The following is a 21634-nucleotide window of genomic DNA, read 5'->3' as shown; positions in this document are numbered from 1 at the left end:
TCCTCAGACTGATGAATTGATCTACAAGACCTGGTGCAAATTAAAGTGAAATCCCACCCAAAAATCAGGCAAACGTTGAATTTACTGTTTATTTTCCAGGGTTTATTGAAGATGCTGTTATATGATGAGATCAGAATGGACAGAAACTGCTGACTAACCTTGCATAGGTTACAGACTCTGCCTCAGCGGCCAATGAGAAGCTCTGCAGACGGAAACAGCAGCCAATCAGAAAGAAAACAAACAGAAACATCCGACAGATTCGGAGAAAACGAATACAGTTCTTCACCGTTTTTTTTTTTTTTTAAACAAAAACTGACCGTACTGAGACGTTCGTTCTGGACGACACTTTGGCTTCTGACAGGAAACAGAAAGTCTGACCAGCTGCAGCCGTCCATGCATGTTGGGATTTTTAAATCATGTCTACATCCACCTGAAACTCTGCAAACGTCTCACCATCATCACCTGAACCGTAAACCTTATTTATCAGTAGCTCAGCGTTAGCAAGCTGTAAAAAACTGGAATAAAATAAATGAATGTCAAATACATTCAAAATAAATAGACATAAAAAATAGTTAAACACGATTTTTCACAGAGTTGAAAAAAAAAAAATCCGTCTGAGGCTAAACATTTAAACTGAAATGATAAAAATGCGTCATTTTGGAAGGATTCAGTAAAAAAAGTCTGAATCCTCAAACTGCCTAAACTCTTAAACAAAAAACATCTGAGATTAATTTCTGCTTGTTTGACCTGAAATTAATTTTATAATTGCATTTTCATCCATTATTTTGTTTTCAATTTTGCTTTTAAAGCTTGAAATATAAATATTAGCAGAAAATCTTCTGTATTTTTGCTTAAGAAGTTTCATTAGTTTAATGACGTAAAGCAACTTAAATTTGCAGCAAATCCTGATTTTTTTTTTCATTTAATGACTGATTTATTGAACATTGCATGGAATATGTAACGAAGAGACACACTTCAGAGCTGATTTAAGTTCATTGCTGAAACCAAGCAACTTTTCAGGCCATTCTGATGCCTCAGAGCAGCAACAAATCAGATTATGCTTATCGATAAATCCAGGTTGGAAAACATCGGCAGCTGCAGGAAGTTTCCGTCAGAAACTAATTTAACGGCTTGTTATCTACTGGAAATCAATCCGGTTCTGGCAGTTGGAAGCTTGTAATTGAATCATGTTTACTCGAGAGATAAAAACTGGATTTTATTTTGGAAATGACACAGTTCTGTCCTGTTCACTGCAGATCAGACGGTAAAAACATTAAAAATGTGTGTATGAAACTCCTACAAAACACCATTTGGTCCCTTTAGTGGCGTCTGCTGCAGAAAACTCCAACTTTGGCCTCCAAATAGAAACACAAACCAATTAAAAAAAACACAGAATAGTCTTAACAATGCTTTTAATCAATCTTAAATAAACTAATATTGATATGATTCAACCTTAAAAAATAAGTAAAATATTAAAATTTTTCTCTCAGTCCTTCGGCATGTTTACCGCTTAGCACCTTCATAACTTTTATTTATTTTGTCCAGACTAATTAAAGGGATTTCAAAGCGCCGGTTAAGAAACTTGACGATGACACATAGCTGCAGCAGCGTTAGGCTTGGATAACTTTATGACATATATTTAAAGGGTTTTCTTTTTATTAAAATATTTGAATTTTAAAAGGATTTTTAATCTAGAAATTTCACCCCTCATATTCTCTCAACCTTTGGTCGGATTTGAGCTTTCATGCACCACATTTTTTCCTTCCACTAAACCTTAAATTAATATTCCTGGACAAAGCAGCATCACTGACACACCCTGTGGAGACTTTTCATGACTATCGGGTGAACAACTGAAGCCATAGCATTTCATTTCTGTCAGAAAAATAACTTTTTTGATCATTTTTTGCAATAATCAAATTTTCTGAATAACCTAATTATGGTTTTCCGTAATCTATTAACCATAATCAACCCCCCCAAAAATGCCAGTGTCAAAAATTAGTTTGGTTTTGAATTCTTTTATAAAAATAAATTTCATTTTAGTGACTTTCTAAAGTGTTGAAATGTCTACAACGGCCACCAGAGGGCAGTAATCGGAGGTATTGGATCTATTAACAGGCCAATAGGTGTACAGATGTCTGTGAGGCATATATGCCTCCGTATCATCTGGTTGCATTTTGAGAAGAAAATGATCCGACCCGACTTGATGCAAAGCCACAATACGACCCCAATCATGCCGAATCAAACGTTCGTCTGATAACACCGCATCTCCAGACGATCATGCAACTCAGAAACGTCGGTGAAGCCTTGAAGCTTTATGCTGGAATAGAACGGGAAATACAAGACAAATTACGGTCTTTCTTCCCAATTGTTCATGTAAAAATCAATCTGGGATGTCATTCTTACACATTTTATGTAAATTACCTTCTTAAGTAATCGTATTTTTAAATAAATGGACTAAAAACAAGATTGAAGAGTGATAGTTTCCCCCGCTGATGGTTTTTTCTACTAAACAATAGATTCTTGTGCTATGATTAAGTGAAAAATAGCCCAGTTTTGCCATTTCACAACATTTTTGCAACATTTTTAAAATAGATAAAGTTTTCGGTTTCTTTCACCTTACAGCAATACTCCAGTGCAAATAGATTCATGTTATAACCAAAACCTTCAATGTATTTTGTTGGGATTTAATGCGATATAAATCAACATGTATAATAAAGACAGGATAGTATGTGCACTATTATGAGGCAAGGGAGTTTTTTGATCATATTAACATTTTTAGGCATGTTTTCTAACTCTAAGCTGGATGAATCGTAACAGGTAGTGTTCTGTTTCGTGAAAATGGGTAAAAAAAGATATTTAACTCTGAAAACCAAAAGTCTCTCACAAGGATGCTCTTGAAATTGCAAAGATATTGCTGTGTGATCACAGAACCATCAGACGTTTTGTTGCAAATAGTCAACAATGTCGCCAAAAACATGTTGAGATTAAAAGACGCAGATTAACTGTTAAGGATTTGAGAACAATCAAGCGAGAAGCTACCAGGAAGCCATTATCTTCCGGTTCTTCCAGAACTGCAACCTCGCTGAAGTACGAGATGTTCAATGCTGGTATAGATGGCCAAGGTAAGGAAGACTGAAACCCAACCACCACTGAACCAGGTGCATCAGCTGAAGCATCTAAACTGGGCCAAGAAGTATCTGAAGACATTTTGAAAAGCTTTTCAGAAACGGGCAAAGAGCTTCAACTCCAGTCAGCAAGTTGGAGGTAAGTTACTGGTATGAGCTGGTATTACTAAAGATCAACTGATTGGACCTTTTCTGATTGAAGATGGGCTCCAAATCAACTCCAGAGCCTTCTCCCAGTTTGTAGAAGACATTTTCTTCAGGCAGTGATAGAGGAAGAAGTCTGAATCTTTCAAAGAGAAAATGATATTTATGCTACCCAATAAAGGCATCAAAGATGGAAACCTTATGAGATGGACACAACTGAGAACTTGTGGGTAGTTCTTAAATGGGAGAATTACAGAGAAATCCAATACCTCAAGCTTTGGACATTTCCCAAAGCTCTGGACCGACTGCAGACCTACCAAGTCATGAACATCCATCTAAAGGAGAGCATTAATCAGAGAAGCAACCAAGAAGTTCAAGGTGCTGAGGTCAGACGAGACAGAAACTAAGCCTTGTGGCCAACACACCACCCCCATGTGAAAACATGGTTAATTCCTCACAAGCCATCTTTGTCAGAGCAAAGACTGAAGAGTTAGAATGGCCTAGTCAAAGTCCAGATTTAATTCCAGTTTAAAATCTGTAGGAAAACTTCAGAATCAATGTTCACTAACACTAAGCGTGAGTTATTTTACAGAAAGTTGTATAAAATTCCAGTCTGTAGATGTTCAGACACCTGCAAGTTCAGTGGAACGTGTTTCTAAAAAGTGCCAATTTTTTATTGTAAAAACAATAAGAAAACATGCAAAATCCCATTAAAATACATTGAAAAATGTGCAAAAGTTCATGCATGTTTCATGACATTTACTGAAGCATTTGCTTGTCTAAACACCAGGTGGCGCTTTAGCAAATCTCCTGGTTCCACCTTGTAAGTTTGGGTCTAAAAACTGAGTCTTCAGAACATAACATCTCATTTGGAGCTGCTGCATCAGTTGATTGTTTCTGTCCTGCAGAAAAACCCGCCGCTCCCCCGGCTCTGTTCCCCCGTCCTGAAACAGCAGCAGCAGCAGCAGCAGCGCCATTTTACTGACAAGCAGAATGACTAATGCTGCTCTGCAGAGGAAACACTGAGTGCCTCTGCAGATCCATCAGCCCTCCCTGAACTGAAACGTCCCACAGCTCCAAGGCACACGAAGCAGAATCGTCTCCCTGCTCCATCCTCTTCACTGAAAACATCAGAGCGAGAAAGCGAAGGGGCCTGATGAGGGACGGATAGCCAAAATAAAACAGGCTCGCTTTCATTTCTCTCTGGTTTTAGTCTGGAAAGAATCTATTTTTGGTCCTGCTGAAAGTGGCCATATTTGCGCTCTCATTATTTGGCTCAATTTAGAAGCAAAAACTAAACCTCACCACATTATATATATATGAAAATAATTGAGTAGATTCCTAATAAAACCAGGCTTAAAAGTTCACCCCATATCATTTAGATAACCGACTTGTTCTGAAGTATAATTCTGGTATTTTCTCCCCAATTTGATCCGATTCTCCTGACTTATCTCTAAATGGGTCACTTGCCTCAGTAACCAATAAATCAGCAGATAAATTGTCTACAACAGTTCATCCAGAGGGGAAATTTGTGCATTACTTTGATTCAGGCTCAACGACGACACAAAGACGTCGGAACAGGCGCTTAATGAGTTGGCTAATTAAATCTGTTGTTACATAGCCCACCCTAAACCCCCCGAGCAGCAGATTCAAGCGATGCCTGTTGGTGTTCAGTAATCTGGACTCTTACTGATCGTGTGGAAACTTTTACATGCTGTCCTGGAATAACAGCGTGGAAATAAGAGTTAAACCCAGATATTTCTATACACTGTATAGAAACATCTTTTTACTACCTGAGATTAAGTCAGACTAAACTAGTCCTGCTTTAGCTCAATTAGAATTACCAAGTTTTTTTTAAATTCAGACATATACATCAGGCATTTCTCAGTATTTGGTAAAATCATCTCTTAAGCTATCTGACTTGGGTCAAACGTTCCACAATCTTCCCACAGTAGTTTGCTGAAGTTCTGGCCCATTCCTCCTGACAGTACTGGTGTAACCAGATTGGACTCGCCTTTCCATATCTGCCCACATATTTTCTATGCAACTGAGATTATGGATTTATATTGGAAGCTCCAAAACATTAACTTTATTGACCTGAAGCCACGTTGTACTAATCTGGTGGTAGGCTTATCTTATTTTCACACCTGATAGTCTGGTAGTTTTGGTTCGATTTGGGACCAAAATGGCAACATCTGTTGCATTTTCAGTTGCTACGGTTCACTTTCACACTGCATGGTGCCAAACAGTCCAAACCCTTTAAAAAAAAACTATTGAAGCAAGCGGTACAAAAACCTCAGCTTCCTTCATGAAATGTAAACAAAAATGGAGTGGCATCAGATTTTAGTGATTGTAAGGTTTCTGTTTTGTCTTTGGTAAAAGACAACAAGTCATTTCTCCCGCTAACTCTACACACACGCAATTGTTTTGGTTGTATTTACCCAGAAAGTCCTGCATTATAGTTTGCTTCCGTCTCTTGGAGCATTCACAACACTCCAGAGGTCGCTGTTTTGGTCCGCATCAGAATTCAACAAACTGGACTTTCTAGACAAACGAAGTAGAGTTCGATTACAGCCAACTAAACAGGGTTGGCATGTCATTGTCCATTTTGGAAGACCAGATAAAGTAATGCCATGTATCTTGCAAGGTGCACCAGTCCTTCTTGAAGCAAAATACCTGCATAACACAATGGATCCACTACCATAGTTAGTAGTTGGGTGGTATTTTTGGGCTTGTAGGCTTTTTCCTTCTTTCTTCTTCCTCCACTTTGGACGATGGACTGAAATTTTAGTTCCATCAAATCCAGGGACGTCTCTAAAAAATTGCATTTGCAAACTGCAATGACTTCCTCCTTACTAAGTGACTTTTCAGTCACTTAGTAAAGAACTTGCGTCACTGTTTATAATGATGCAGAACCCGTCTCCTTCCAGAACTACAAGACACCTGGACGTCCTCATAGTGGCAGTTGTTTGAACAAACCAATGAAGAACTTTCAAATTCACTATTTACTTGTTGACTTTTTGGCTGGTTGTTTGTCATCTTTCTATGATGACATGCAAAAAACCAACATGTTTGAAGAGTGACCTTAAAATATGTCCACATGCTAAAATCTTACAAAGTTCTGACATCATCATCTGGGCTTTTCCAAATACTTTAAAGACATCTTAGTGTATGTAAACATCTTAATTTAAATAAAATAAACCTAAGAGAAACTCTAATGTTGGTAATCCTTGATCTGAAACAGGTAGTTTAGCCTAAATGTTTCTGTTTATACAGTTCACATAAACGTGTTTCACCTGGATTTGACCAAATGAGGCTGTTTTTTTGTTGCTAACATTGCCAGCTAAATGCTGCAGCTTTGTGTCATCGACTAGGATAGGAAAGGGGTTTTATTTGGCCCGATAATATGGAGTAAACTGTCCCTTCAGTGGCAGATATGTGGGATCAGTGCATCTTTATAGCAGGAGAGGTTAAGCTGCACGACGTAAGCTCTTATAACAGGAGGCACTTTAGTCAATTCTATACGAGACGGGCTTCAAGGCACTGGAAACTGATTTTTAGATATATACTCTACGAGCTTTGTTCAATATTATACTCTTTTTCTTCTTCAAACAGAAAAATGGGCTCACAAATTAAACGTTTCCATGCACTCAGTCGTCAAAGCTTTAAAAAAATACAAAAAGGAGGAAAAAACTTCAAAGTAATTGTTTTTTAAGATTTCTTCTGTTTTAAGCACATTAGTTCCTTCTAACGGTTTCCTCCGTCATGCATTTTTCCACAGTTAACTTAGCGGGAATCGTCGTCTCCCCTCCGTTTTCCCGCGCTCAATCCGAAAACTGCAAGCAATTTAATACTGACGTCATGCATTGAGTATACGTAGCTATATCATAGCTGTTTAGGCCATAATGCTGAAGTATTTTGACATGCCGTGATCTCCGAAGAAAGAAATGTTGCTGTTCTCCTTAAACATTCAAGACGGAAATGCTCTGAAACGACTTTGACGATAAACAGCCAGAGCACTTCTGGTGAAAACAAAACATAATCCAGGAGAAGAGGATGAGGGCTGAAGAAGACAACAACAAAAAGAAAAAAAAAAATGAGGTAACGTTGTGTGCATGCTGATATAAAAGAGAAGAGTCTCCACATGCGTTTATATAAAGGAGTGTTGCATGGCATCAAACAGGGAACCTTCAGCTGACCTGCAGCAGCATCGTTGCAGATCGTCCCTCCACAAAGGCTCCACAAACTTCCTGTTTGCTTCTCTTAAAGTGCCTGAAAAATTCGCCATGTAATGTTTTTTCTCAATTTTTCCTGAATGTGCTGCAGAAAGCACAAACGTCTGTAACTGTAATCCAACCGTCGTGGAGAAAGTTGTTCTTGTGAATGTCAGATGGGCTTTCATCCACAAAGTTGAGTCTGTTGCACCAAACCAGGCAGCTGTCCCTTTTCACCAATAATGTTTCGTCCAGTTTTATTTTTTGTCCTCTAATTAAGTCCTCATCTTTCTTGTTTTATGTATTCAGTTTAAAACACTTATTATTAATAGTTAATATGAATTTCCTAAATGTTTTAACGTGTTTTAAGTCAATATAAAGTGCTTTAATAATCTGAATAAACCAGATTTTTTTCACAAATGTTTGATTTGTGTTACTCAGCTGTTAAGAGCTGGAGCATTTAAAATGTTATAAATTAATGCATACTAAAACAAAAGGAGATGGCAGTGAAATGTTGTAGTAAATAGGTTTAAAGTAATACTCCAATTATAGCAGATCTTTGCATGTTATTAATGAGGCACTCCATCAATTTAGTATTGAACGTTTAGGAATAAAAAGCAATTGATTAGTGAACACTGAGTCGACACAGATTGAAATACCCCTTTCCTAGTTAATGAGCATGTAATAAGAATACTACATTTCCCAGAGATCAACTTGGTTTTTAAAAACATGCATCTATTTGTAATGTTTCATTTTTACCATAAGATACATGTTTTAAACCATGGCAGAAAGGCTGTCAGGGTGTGGATTATAAGTAATTCTTGTAAAGTGGTGGCAGGATCATTAGCTTTTGTTCATAATTTTTTTATTTTGCATTTCTTAAACTCAAGATATATTTTTATATTTTTCTAAAACAGTTTCTAAGCTTTTCAGATGGGATTTTAACATTATTGGGGTCATTTCCACAACACAAAACCAGAACTTTTTGTACTTTCAACATGCTTCTGCACCAAAACTTGGTAGTTGGATGTCTGAGACTGGCAGTGTGAATACATTTGATATATTAAAGATCAAATATTAAGGAATAGGTAACATGTTTTTTTAGTTAATAAAACCAGGACCCATTTCATCCACAACTATGACCCCTATAATTTAACTCTGTAGGTCTCTGACCATGAATGGGAAACATTTAGGAAATTCACCAAATGTCAAACTCCTGGAGCTGGGTTGTAAAATCTTTGGCAGCTTGTCTGGGATACAAAATTAGGATTTCTAGCACCCCAAACATTCCTGCAGACAAAAAGAATTAAAGCTAGCTGTCAATAATTGGCAGTGTAACCTCCTTTGTTGTATAAAGTACATTTGGTGGTTTAAATAAAATAATTTAAGATGAATATTATTTGAAGTCTTGTCCAGGATTCAAATTCAGAACCCATTTAAACCTAGTTCTTGTCTCTGGACAAAATAGACTGAGGGAGTGAAATTCAAAATAAGACTTTGAGTACCTGACACATATCCTGAAGCTAGAGGTCCAATAAACAGTAGTTCAAGAGTCAGGTCATGACATTGTTCATGTTTGTTTGTAGGGGACAAAAATTGACCTGAAACATACCTCTGGTCCAAAATAATTGAGCTAACATGAGCAGGGTAACCTATTTTATTTTATGTTACACCACACACTTTAAAGTTCAACTAGAGGACATTATATTGGTATTTATCTCAAGTAGTATAATTAATCGAATATTGTCCGGTATACCTAACAAAAGTCTGTTGTATCTAAAGTTTGCCCTTGAACCGAACAGATTAAGCATCTTAAATTGATGGAGCAACCCCTATAGATTGTTAAATGTAGAAAATGCTGGGTTTTTCATATTTTTTTATTTTTTTACTCTAGAAGCCATGTAGATTGTTGGGGGCTTGTCCGGGATGAAAGACATACCTGCATCCTGTCTCTGGTCCAAAAGAATTGAATTTGATATGTAAAACTGGCAGTGAAACCTGCTAAATATTTTGGAATGGATACGAATATTGAACATAAATTTTTGCCAAGATCTGCTCAAGATTGCCTCACTATGTGTGTTTTAGTCTGTTTATACGTTTGAAAGAATAATGTTTAAAAAAGAGAATAAAATGCACCTACAGCGTTTAAAGCATCCAGATATTTCTACAATATTTACAGCAGTGTGCAGGCGCTGCCTCACACATCGGTGAGCAGCTTCCCCCTGTTCACACAGTTCTGGCTGGGGGCGGTGCAGTTGGCAGTCCTAAGGTTTGCTTCCCTAAAGTTATCAATGCTGTTGTTCAAGTCTTCATCTATCTCCATGTACTCTGACTTGCTGACCACAGAAGAAGTGCGGCGGCTTGAGTTGGTTTCTGATGCCAAGTTTTGGTTGCTGATGTTGAGTAGCTGTGCTTGCTCCTCACCTTCCGTCTCCCGGTGGTAGAAGTAGTTGAAATTGGACACGATGACAGGTACTGGCAGTGCGATGGTCAACACACCGGCGATGGCGCAAAGAGATCCAACAATTTTACCTCCGATGGTCACGGGGTACATGTCCCCATAGCCGACGGTCGTCATGGACACCACAGCCCACCAGAAGGCATCTGGGATGCTGGTGAAAAACGACTCCTTTTCCTCAGCTTCAGCAAAGTAAACGGCACTGGAAAATAAAATCACACCAATGAAGAGGAAGAAAATGAGCAACCCCAGCTCCCTCATGCTTGCCTTGAGAGTTTGCCCCAGAATCTGGAGCCCTTTGGAGTGTCGGGACAGTTTAAAGATCCGGAATACCCTCACCAGACGGATCACCCTGAGAATGGCTAAAGATGTGGCCTGCTCCCCACCTCCCCTCCCCTCCCTGTTGCCTTGGTCGTCAGCTAGCTCTGTGCCAAGAGTGATGAAGTATGGGATTATAGCCACAATATCAATAGTGTTCATCATGTTTTTGAAGAATGCTGCTTTGCTGGGGCAAGCAAAGAAACGAACGATCAGTTCAAATGAAAACCAGATGATGCAGAGTGTCTCCACCACAAAGAAAGGATCTGTGAGGACGCTTGCCTTGTAATACATGGTGGTGTTGCCTACTTGGTGAATGCGGTCATTGGGATCCTCCTTTAGCTCCGGTAAAGTCTCCAAACAAAATATGACGATTGAAATAAGAATTACCATCACTGAGACAATGGCAATCCCCCGGGCGGGCCCCGAACTCTCCGGATGCTCAAAGAGGAGCCAAATCTGCCGCTGGAACTCCTTCTCTGGCAAAGGTCGCTCCTCTTCCCGGATAAATCCCTCGTCCTCCCTAAATTTCTCCATAGCTTCTGCGCCAAGTTCATAAAACTTTATCTCCTCTGAGAACATGTCCAGCGGGACATTGACCGGCCTCCTCAGCCGACCTCCAGACTGGTAGTAATACAAGATGGCGTCGAAGCTGGGACGATTCCGATCGAAGAAATACTCGTTTCTTAAGGGGTCGAAGTAACGCATCCTCTTTTTGGGGTTCCCGAGCAGCGTGTCAGGAAACTGGGCGAGAGTCTTCAGTTGGGTCTCAAACCGCAGCCCAGAGATGTTGATGACCACCCGCTCACAGCAGTCGTGATCATTGTGATCGTCGTCAAGCGGGTAGGGATCCTGCGGGTGGCCCGGCAGGGTGGAGGTGTCGTCCATGTTTTCCGTGGACACCACAGTCATCCTTCCTGGGGGATGATGGGCAGGAAGGGGAAGCGGCGCGTAGGTGGTGGGGGCAGGTTGAAGTGGAGAGGCTCCTACAGATGCCAGGAGATGCGCAGAGCCTCCCTCCCTATCACCATCATCATCCTCATCATCGCCATCGTCTCTGAACTGAACGTTCCCTCAACGGTCCCTCGTCTCACACCTGGAACAGAGTGGAAAATAACACCCACTGTCCTCAGAAAAGACAATAAAACTCGTCTGGAGACATTTCTCAACGCGATCGTCTGTCCAGAAAGGACGCAGCACCTCTAAAAGCGTGTGCTGCATCTGCTGGGTTTTACCGCATACATCAGTATTCAAGTTTGCAGCCCTGCTGCACTGCCTCTCTCTGCACCCACAGTTCTCACTCATCCAACAGCTTCCCACTCAAACAAGCGTTTACGCATCCACACAACAAACAGAGCAATAAGATCTCCTCTGAGTGATGGACATCAGAGATGAGACGTACCTGAGTTTGGAGCGCAGCAGATGGAACTGATCGTCCTCTCCAGCCACCCACCTCAACTCTGGCTTTAATACCAGCAGATATCTCTTTACAGTGTCTCTGAAATATTAATAGACTATGTTGTCTTGGTCAACATCCGTATCCTCTTGGTGTTGGTTTTCAGCGCCAGTCAGTGCAGCCCGCAGGAGGAGGAAGAGGAAGAGGAGGAGGTTTTTGACGGCTCTGAACGCAACAGCAAAAATCCCGACTGACTATTTCTTAAAATCATACTGGAAAACAAGGAGGAGGAGGAGGGAGAGGAGGAATAATGAGCTGGACGGAGCTCACATTCTGACGGGGAGGACCGGACTTTGCTGCATCAAGAGAAAACCGCTTAAAAAAAATCTGGTGAGGAAGAGGAGGGAAAATGAAGCAGAGGATCCCGCTGCGGAGACCCGATACGTGTCCGTTAATTTGGAAGCATATTGCAGGATTTCATGAGAGGAAAGAGAAGTGAGTGAAGCAGGAAAGGAGGGAGGGAGAGAAAACAGGGAGAGGAGGGGTGGGAGGATTCGACGCAATGCAGACACACTGTACAGCACAGAGAGAGAGCTACAGTAGCGGCTGCGTGTCAGCAGAAACAGCCGCACGACTCCCGCCGGGGAAAGTTCTCCTGCCGGGAGCCGAAGGGACAGACTTCCCGGTGAGGAAAACACCGAGGGACGCTTTGTGCTCAACGTGATTCTCCTGCAGGTGTCAAACAGTCCAGATCTGACATGGAAAATCATCCCAATCAGAGCTGACCCACGAGTCTGTCAGAACCAGCACAAAAACAACATTTATATGGAAAAATGTTAATGAGACCCTGGTTCTGTGTTTTTAGAGTTAAATAATGGAGTCAGGTATAAAATCTGCTGCTGTGGTTCCAAACAGAGGCACTGATAGGAGGCTGTGATGCAGGAGGCCCAGCCCATTTCTCAGTCATTTATATATTAGAATATATAGAATAAAAAAAAATTTCAAAAAATTTAGAAAAACTGCGTGAAAACTAAAAAGATAAATGCAGTGACAGAGATTTTATACATGACAATATTTTTTTATATACATTGTCTTCTGTATTTTTGAAATACATTGCATGTGACTATATGAACAGTCAGTTGATGCTAACTACTTTTTTTAAATTCAAAACTTTAGTTAATATCAACATGTTGCATGTTCATTTAAACTGTAAATTAAATAATCAAAAATGACAAATACTTTATATGAGAATGTCAGATAATGCATCAAAGCAATTTTTGCCCGTTTGTGGGCTTAATAATAACTGAAATTATTTTTATAATTTTTTACACTTTTAAAGAGTGAAAATGCCCAAAATATAGGTAATATTTAATATGAATATTTATGTCAATTCAAAAAATATTAATATATAGTAATTTAATTTTAGAAAGGTAACATTTTTTTGTAAAGCGATAAGATTTTAAAACATCTTTTAAGGGTATATAATTTTGTAAACATGTAGAAATAATTTTTAAATGAAGTTTCTGCCTTGGTACACTTTCAGATATCCAGAAACTGGTTTGTATTTTCTGTTATAAGCTTTGAATGACAAACCTGCAGTCTGGAAATACTCTGAGCTGAAGTTAAACCTGTTGAGGCTTATTCTGGGAAGCCGCAGCCTTATCTCGTTTCTGCAAACCAGGAGACGAACTTTAAGTCCTTCTCTGCATGTTGGAGTTTTAACATGGATTAATAATTCAGTCGAATCGCAATAAATTAAACCTCTTGCATTTAACAGTTTAAAATTAGCATGAGAAAAGATGTAGTGGCACAGAAATCCCTGCACAGCTGAGACTATGCATATTTTTTGTTGATGTGATGCTCAGAGTCACTGTGGCGCTAAAAAACCCCAAACCCTTCTTCCATCCACACTATCCAGTATAATGCTGCCACCACCGTGTTTTACTGTTCCTTTGCTGATAGTGTATAAAGTTTGGTTACGAACTCGTCTCCCATACAATTTTTGTGTTATTTGAGCAAAGCGCGGATGTTTCCTTGAATAAAATGTTTGTCAGCTTTCTGTGGAAGTGAAAATTAAAAAACGTTTACACTGAGTGTAGCGAAATATCTGTCGAATCAACTGCCGGACTGATCGAGGGGAATGTTCAGCACGTCCTTGACCGGGCATGAAAGGTGACCGCTCTATATTTGGACTTCCAGCATTCGTCACTCTGAGTGTCCGACAGCTGGCCGAGCTTCTGCCACGCGGCTGCTCCCACAACATTCCTGAAAACTAAATTCACAGCGTTCCGGTGGGACAAAAGTAGAAGTATCTACGACTAATTTTCAAATTTATAGTTTGGATAAATAAATCTTTTGTCCACTATTCATTTGCAGAATTGTTGAATTCAACCATCTTGGAGGGTTTTCAGTATCAAATGATCTATTTAAAAACTTAAATCAGAATTATGTCCTGACTTTGACTAGGCTGCCTCCATTTTGTTTATTTTTTTGAATCATTCCTGCTGGATGATGCTGGATGTCCTCAGTGAGCTTGACTTTGAGGTCACAAACTGACAGCTTGACGGAGAATTCATAGATCCATCATTTAAAGCAAGCAACCCAACACCATCATACTACCATACTGTATTTGACTGTCATTATATTGTAATTCTGAAATGCAGTGTTGGTTTTAAGCCAGTTGTAGCAGGACAAACATGGAACAAGGTGCGTTCACACCAGAATTATTTAGTTCGCTTTAATAGAACTTCAGTTTTTGTCTAGAAAGTTCCATTCGTTTGAGGAGATCCGAATGCTAATCGAACAAAAAAGTGAACTCTGCTCCATCTCAGTGTGAGTTCAGTTAAAATTAACTCTGTTGTGGTCTGAATGCATATGTGAACACCAAGCGAACCGGAGACCGCTCCAACAGCTGGAAGCGGACTACAGCGCAGGGCATTCTGGGTAAATACAACCAAAACAAATGTGCTAGCCTCGCACTAGTGGGAGAAATGACCCGTGAACTTTTACCAAAGACAAAAGAGAAATCCTACAACGGCTAAAATCTGACACCATTTTTGTTTACATTTTGTAAAGAAGGAAGTTGCTCTCAGCGTTTTCAGAGGATTTTGTGTCTTTTTCTTGAGTGATTCTTAGTGCAGCTCCCCCACAGGTGAGGAGGGGAACAGGTTTTAAAAACGGTTTGGTTTGTTTGACTCAATGCAGTATGAAACCGAACCGCAGCAGCTGAAAAATGAAACAAATGTTTCTATTTCTGTCCCCAATCAAATCGACTCTACTGGGCTCTACCATCTGGGCCAGACTTTCAAAAGCGGCTACAAGGGCCCCGAGTGGCCCCAAAGATTTTTTATTTCTTATTTTTTTATGAATGCACATTTTACTAGCAAACTCATAGGAAACTCATAGACCCAAGACTATGAAGTCATAATACAGCCTTTAGCATGAAGCCATCTGCCAGACATTTGAATCCAACAATTCATTAATTCGTTTATTAACGTGTTGGTGTACCTGTTCATGTATTGTAATTTGCATGTGTAAAATATGGGACCAAATCCGGCTCCAGCCCGGGGGCCCACATCCTTCTAAATCCTGCCCTGCCTGCTATAATCGAGGCACATGCTTAGTTGTTTCTTTGCATCATTATTTTTTTGCTATTTTGCATTTTTTGTCTTCCTCCCAGCGTGTGCTTTTATCATAATTAGTGTTTTTGCTGAGCTCTCCTGGTTGTGAAGCTTTCGGTTGGAGGGGAGTCACAGCTGATGACGGTAGTTTCTAAACACTAGGGATCAGAGCAGCTGCACAGCACCTGCTCACACTCAGCTGTGAAGGGAAGCATGACGACATGTGAAAACTTGACAAGGTGGTGGAAGAGAACATCTGAGCGCCGCAGCCCAACAATGTGCTGAACACACATATTCACGCTCCGCACAGACACACACCATGACTTCATCTCCAGTCAGATGATCCGGTCGGGTCGCTGCTCTACAAAAGAGAGGCTTACACTGCTTTAACTGGCCAAGTGTTGGGTTACAGCTGCTGAAACTAAAGATGGACGCCTGAAATCCCTGAAAACAAAAGAAAACTTTACGGTTGAAAAGCATTGTCACGTGAAACCTGGAAGGTAGAGCCTTTCTAAAACATCCCTGTAGCTCAGAGAATAGACTTTAAAAGAACGCCTTTGGTGGCGCTGCATCAAGAACCGCTGAAGGAAACGACATGGAGAAGCAGAATTCAGCTGCAAGTTCTTCCAGAAAACTGAAAAACAGCTGAAACACTGATTTCCTTTAAATTAGAATTGCTTTTGAACCATAAAAATGAAACATCGACCAAAATATTCAAATGATTTTGGTGATGGCTCTCATCAAAATGTAAAGTTTGTTCAGTTGTTGACTTTATAACGTTGTAATTTTCAGTTTTTATTATGTAAAGCACCTTGAACCGCCTTGCTGCTGAAATATTCTATACAAATAAACTTGATTTATTGATTGACATAACTCAGCTAATATTCAATCTCCTCCATGCAGATTCTTCACCTGAGAGGAACTCATTGGTAGAAATGGGAGAAATTTACCAGTTTACATCCTTGTGGAGGATTTTCAACCAGCTCTGTTTTAATTCAGCTCAATCACAGGATTATTGAGTAACAACAACCTGCTTGAGGTCACGCCACACCATTTAAATTTGACTAGGACACAAGAAAAACTAGGCCTAGACAATATGGCTGAAAAACATATCGGTTGATATCAATAATTACATATCAGATAATACATTATTTAATGTTCTTGTTTACAGAAACTTCATAATGGATTTTATTTATTTTTGTTGTTTTGTTTATTCATTTTGGATATTTAAAATATCTTCCAGTTCCAGTCTTAAATGTTCCTTAGAATTTAAAGTTTATTGATTTTGCATTGATTTGCCATTAGCATTATGTTACTTAAAATGGTCTCAAATTAACCTTATTTTTGTTTATCACAATAACTTCTGGGACAGTTTAGTGTCCAGTAAGGTTTGTTATGGTGACAGGCCTTCATGTTGCTTTCTGTCTTCTTATTCTCCTGCTGCATTAATCATTAACGCTTAATTACATAATTGTTCCTGGATTAGATTCCAGTGTTCCCAGTGTTTCCAGTGTCATGTTTTAATGGTTTGGGCTGTTCTCCTTCAGATGAGCAGCAGAGGGGAGGAAGAGGAGGAGGAAGAGGGGCTGCTTCTGCTTCATGCAAACCGGCGAGGCATCCCCCGTGGCAACACGCAGCCCTGTCATCTCCTGCCTCGTGCCTGGATCACTGAATCAGGGGCAACACACTCATTAAGCCCTTTTTCCCCCTCTTCATCACCCTCCTCTTCCTCTCTGCTGCCATCGTCTCGTCCTCCTTACTCCGTCATCTCCTCGCTCGCAGCTCTGCTCAGGAAAACCCCAGGAGGCCGAGTGGGGAGGCGTGCAGAAGGTGATGGGAGAAAAATCAGATGGCGGTTTGTTAAATATTAATCTGATGAAGATGCAGAAGGAGAACAAAGAGCAGATGTTGATTCAGAAGACGGAAAGCAGCTCAGAGAGGTGGAGTTAAAACTCCACTCCAGTGAGATCATGACCACAGGACAGGCGAACCGAAACAGATCAGTGTTTCAAAGCTGGAAAAAACTGAATCCCATCAATTTTTCATTAAGTAAGTTTACTTATTAATACGTTTTTAATTAAATCTAGTAGTCATTTACTGATGTTTCTAATTCGGATGGAATTACCAACGCAAACATTCTCCGCGGTTATTACAAATATAGAGTTTCCACGAGTCTGAACAGGAAGTGATTCGCACCACTGAGCCGCCATCTTGGTAGGCAAACGCAGCGCAGCATGTGATTCCCAGGTAACACTAAGCACATCCCACATATGGATGCCTTAGTCCTCGACGTGGCCGTCGCTGGTTCAATTCCCAACCTGGCGATCTTTGTCGCATGTCTTCCCCTTCTCTCATTTCCCACTTTCCTGTCAATTAACTATCAAATAAAGGCCACTAGAGCCAATAAAACCTTTTATAAAAATTTTTGAGTACTCCACCCATCTCTATGTAATACTAAGATAAAATATCTGTGATGTTTACTGTAGTACTTACAGCCGAACTAGCAAAACTAGCTTAGCTGACGTAGCTTTTATCTGCTAGCTAAGACAGCCACTTAGCCGACACATTTGTTACTACATGTACTTTCTTTGCCAGTTACCAGAACCTTGTTATTCTCATGATGAGTTCGTATGTCCTTCACTAAGCCGTTTAAACAGTCATTGTAAGCGTCCATGGATTTGAGGCTGCGAAGCTCCTTCATGGTGAGCACACAAGTACAACATGGATAATAGGAGATCCGAGGCAGCAGCGTCTGACATGTTTTCATTATCTGTCTCATACGGGTCGATCCTGACAGCAGCCATTGTGTTTGTATATATTTCTCTTGCACATTGGTCAAGAGGGTCAATATGTTTTCTTTTTGTTGGTCTGGAAGTCATGATGGTTCATTTATGCTTTGCCTACCAAGATGGCGCCGATCACGTCCAGTTCAGACTTGTGGGAACCATATATGAGGCTTAAAATCAAACTTTGAGCATTTTGATTTGATTCAGGACTAGAGTTACTGTCTATAGCAGTAGTCCCCAAACTTTTTCCTGTGAGGGCCAAATAACCTTTCCTTCTCTGGTGGGGGGCCGGAAATTGTTGACGGGGGCCGGGGGTGCGTTTCTCGATTGATTTTTACCCAGAAAGCACATGGGCAAAAACCATGAGTGAAACGGTGACTGGGACTGACTAGTATATATTCCATTGAGGGAAATAACATATTAATTTCTCATATGTTAACATAAAGGCTCGTTTTGAAGTATAAGCTGCTACTTACAGGCATTGCTTCAAAGAATTCAACCTGGAATGCGGGTTCATAACAGACACGTCTGATCATCTGCTCTGCCGCTAGCAAACAACCGTACTGATTAAATAACATAAAAGTCAAGCAGTTCCCTAAAAGTCCAACAGATGGCAGCAATGCGCCCCACAGTTTACAGGACACACTTCCTGCTAAAGAGCCCCCTGGTGGTTGAAGAAAAATCCACATATAAACCGGAAAATACAATAAATGAAAAAAAAAATCTGAATGCTCTCTGATATTGTTCAGGGGGCCGGACCAAATGTGGAGGCGGGCCGTAGTTTGGGGACCCCTGGTCTATAGAATTGATTTTTTTGCTCCTTTATGCTATATATCATTAAATAAAAGAAAAGTTTGATTTGCCTTTCAGAAAAAAAAATCAGTGAGGAAAAAAATAAGAATATTAAAAGTATTCTAGATTTTTTTACTTCTAGATTACAGGAAAATGTGCCTTTAAAATACATCTTAATATGCCTTTCAGGGCTTCCGCAGGTGATAAATGCCCTTTAAATAAAATCTGACTATTGGCCAAACTCTTATTCATGCAAAGTTTTATTCCCTTCACACATGGGTGAGTGAACAAACCAGCAGCTGCAGCAAGACTTATGAATGTACCAAGCAAGCCCTGTCCTCATTCATAAACACACAGAATGCTTATATAACACCTATGCAGAGTCGTCCTCTCTGCACTATTTATAGGCCCCATAGCATGCAGCTTGAAAAGAGCAAGGCCACTTCACGCAACGCCCTTCAAGACCAACACACGGCCTTTGGAGGGACCGCCGGGGCCCGACTTCAGGGAGCTATAATTAGAGTCACGTCACGGAAGAGCCGGCGAAGAGGGAGAGACAGGCGAAGTGACAGATGGGGGGAACGGGGACATTAACCGAGCTGAGCTGCTAATGATGGAGGTTTGTGTTTCTGAGGTTTTACTTCAGCTGTTTCTGCAGGGGTCACCATGTTCCATCCTAAACACAGCATTTAAAAGACGCCTCGACATTCTGGAACCTGCAGGCTCTAAAATGAAGAAATAATAAAAACTGAAATTGAGAAGACATCTTCGTTAACTGAAATAAATGAAAACGTTAATTAATGGGTAAAAACTAAAACTGGAACTATATCAATCAATCAACTTTATTTCACACATTTCAGCAACAAGGCAGTTCAAAGTGCTTTAAATAATAAAAACATAAAAATACAAAGTCATATAACAGTCAAAAGTTTAAACATTACATTTTACAAAGTTTTGTCATTACACATCAAAAAGTTGGTCACCATCATTTATTATGGTTCAAATAAAATGTGTTTATAAAACTAACCAAAACGCACTCGGATTATAGATGATATTCTTTGTTTTTGTGTTTATAAATTTATTTATTAGCCTTTTGAACTGATGTGAAATATATTCTTTTTCCCACATGAACAGTTTAGATCAACTGCCTGCAAAGTATGGCGGTGCCTCTGCTAAACACCAGAGTCAGTTCAACAATAATTAAATACATCTTTATAAAATTATATATTTTGTTGGTTATTCAACACCCAATGTATAAATAATCACAAACTTTGATATTTTTCAATTTTGTACCTAAAAATTAACCAAAATATAAAAAACAGAATTTTAACAATATTTAACTAATAATAGCTAGCTAATCCGCTCTAAAACTAAATTAAAACTGATTAAATTAGCCAAAATGTCAAATTGAAATAAAAAATCCCAAACTATCAGAACCCCAGACAGTAAATCCACTTGTCCTGCCATTATGAGCCAACAATGAGTCCCCCAGAGAGCCGCACGGCTTGTTGGGTTAAAAATAATTTACAGCCCGTCAGCAGGGCGTAAATTAACACCCTCACAGCTCGGAGTAAATAAAGAAACCATAAAATGGCCACGTCGATGGCGAAACGACACTTTGATCACCATAACGCCGACCTGAATGGGGCTGGGTGTCAGCGGGCGGATCGATGCAGCCACTGTAGATGTCAGGGTGACATAACGCCGCCGCAGGAGACTCTGCAGGAGCCGAGCAGGATGAAGATGAAGGAGAGGCGTCCTGGCAGGTTTGACAGCTGATCAGCGCTTAAAAAAAAAAAAACGCCAACCGTGGGGAAGACGGGCAGAGAAATGGTACATGCAGAACAGCTGATGGTCGTCAGACCATGGATCACCCAGCAGCAACCGATAACACACAAGCTGCAGCTGTTAATTTAAATTAAATTCTCCTAAGATTAATCGGTTTAATTGTGATTAATTGTGATTAATCAATTATTGAAATAATTTTCAACTAATTTAATCACCAATTAATCGTTAACTGCAGTATAGCGACTGAAATAAAGTCAATTTTCTCAAAGTACAACAAAGTCATAGCAGTAATCAAGCCAAAGCTGGGTTTTTTTTTTTTGTTTTTTCTTTTTTTTTTTTAGAAAATTTAAAAAATAAAACTTCTTTCTCTGTTAATATGTTTACCTATAACTCCTCAAGTAACCTAGTTGTAATTTGACCTGGTTCAAATTCTTTAAAAAAATGAAATGAGAAAATCTTCTATAAATCTCCTTTTGCTGTTCTTTTCTTAATCAGTTATTGCAAAAATGAATTAATCTACAAATAATCAAGCATCACTAAAGTAAAGCTATGTTGCATTTTAGTCAATAACATGTTTATTTTTTCATTTAAAATCAGAATTTAATAGCTTATTTGCATTTTTTGCTGTATTTTTTGTATAACAAAATGCTTAAATGGCTACATGCTGCAGAATCTACCAATTTTCCTTTCAGATTAATTGATTAATCGTCCGAATAATTGATTACTAGTTGCATATTTAGTGTTACAGGACTTGTTTTCCTGTGAATAAAGACTCTTTCCAGTTTAATCCAGGATCTTCACACTTTTCTGTAGTTTTCTTAGTGTTAGTAATCTTGATGTATTTAACATAATTTTAAAAAAGTAATAATTTTTGTTAACTGACCTCTAGTTTGATTTTTTAAAAATCTGATTTATTGTCAGACACCTGGATTCTTCTTCTTTTGCTACTATTTACGTCTTAAAGTTATAAGTATCTGTAGCAAAAATAACCGT

The 21634-nt window shown here is 39.4% G+C and overlaps 2 protein-coding genes across 2 annotated transcripts in view; one reads left to right on the top strand and one right to left on the bottom strand.

Moving 5' to 3' along the window:
- The window catches only part of LOC106946383 (rho GTPase-activating protein 8-like), a 121802-nt gene that overhangs the window by 20263 nt on the left and 79905 nt on the right, over window positions 1–21634 (top strand). The window lies entirely within an intron of this gene.
- On the bottom strand, window positions 76–14057 carry kcna1b (potassium voltage-gated channel, shaker-related subfamily, member 1b). The gene is made up of 2 exons (XM_015030663.1): window positions 11662–14057; window positions 76–11355 (listed from the first exon to the last, which is right to left on the bottom strand). Exon 2 carries the CDS (start codon window positions 11169–11171, stop codon window positions 9681–9683), a length of 1491 nt encoding a protein of 496 aa, XP_014886149.1. The 5' UTR covers window positions 11172–11355; window positions 11662–14057; the 3' UTR covers window positions 76–9680.

The sequence above is a fragment of the Poecilia latipinna genome, unplaced genomic scaffold (genome assembly GCF_001443285.1).
Source record: "Poecilia latipinna isolate Pla-1442-1.1 unplaced genomic scaffold, P_latipinna-1.0 Scaffold188, whole genome shotgun sequence".
Lineage (NCBI taxonomy): Eukaryota > Metazoa > Chordata > Actinopteri > Cyprinodontiformes > Poeciliidae > Poecilia > Poecilia latipinna.
The sequence above is the reverse complement of the archived record's forward strand: the minus strand, read 5'-3'. Positions and strand labels throughout refer to the sequence as shown.

Coding starts and splice junctions, on each gene's coding strand:
- kcna1b (XM_015030663.1), bottom strand. CDS start 11,171: ATGACTGTGGTGTCCACGGAAAACATGGACGACACCTCCACCCTGCCG.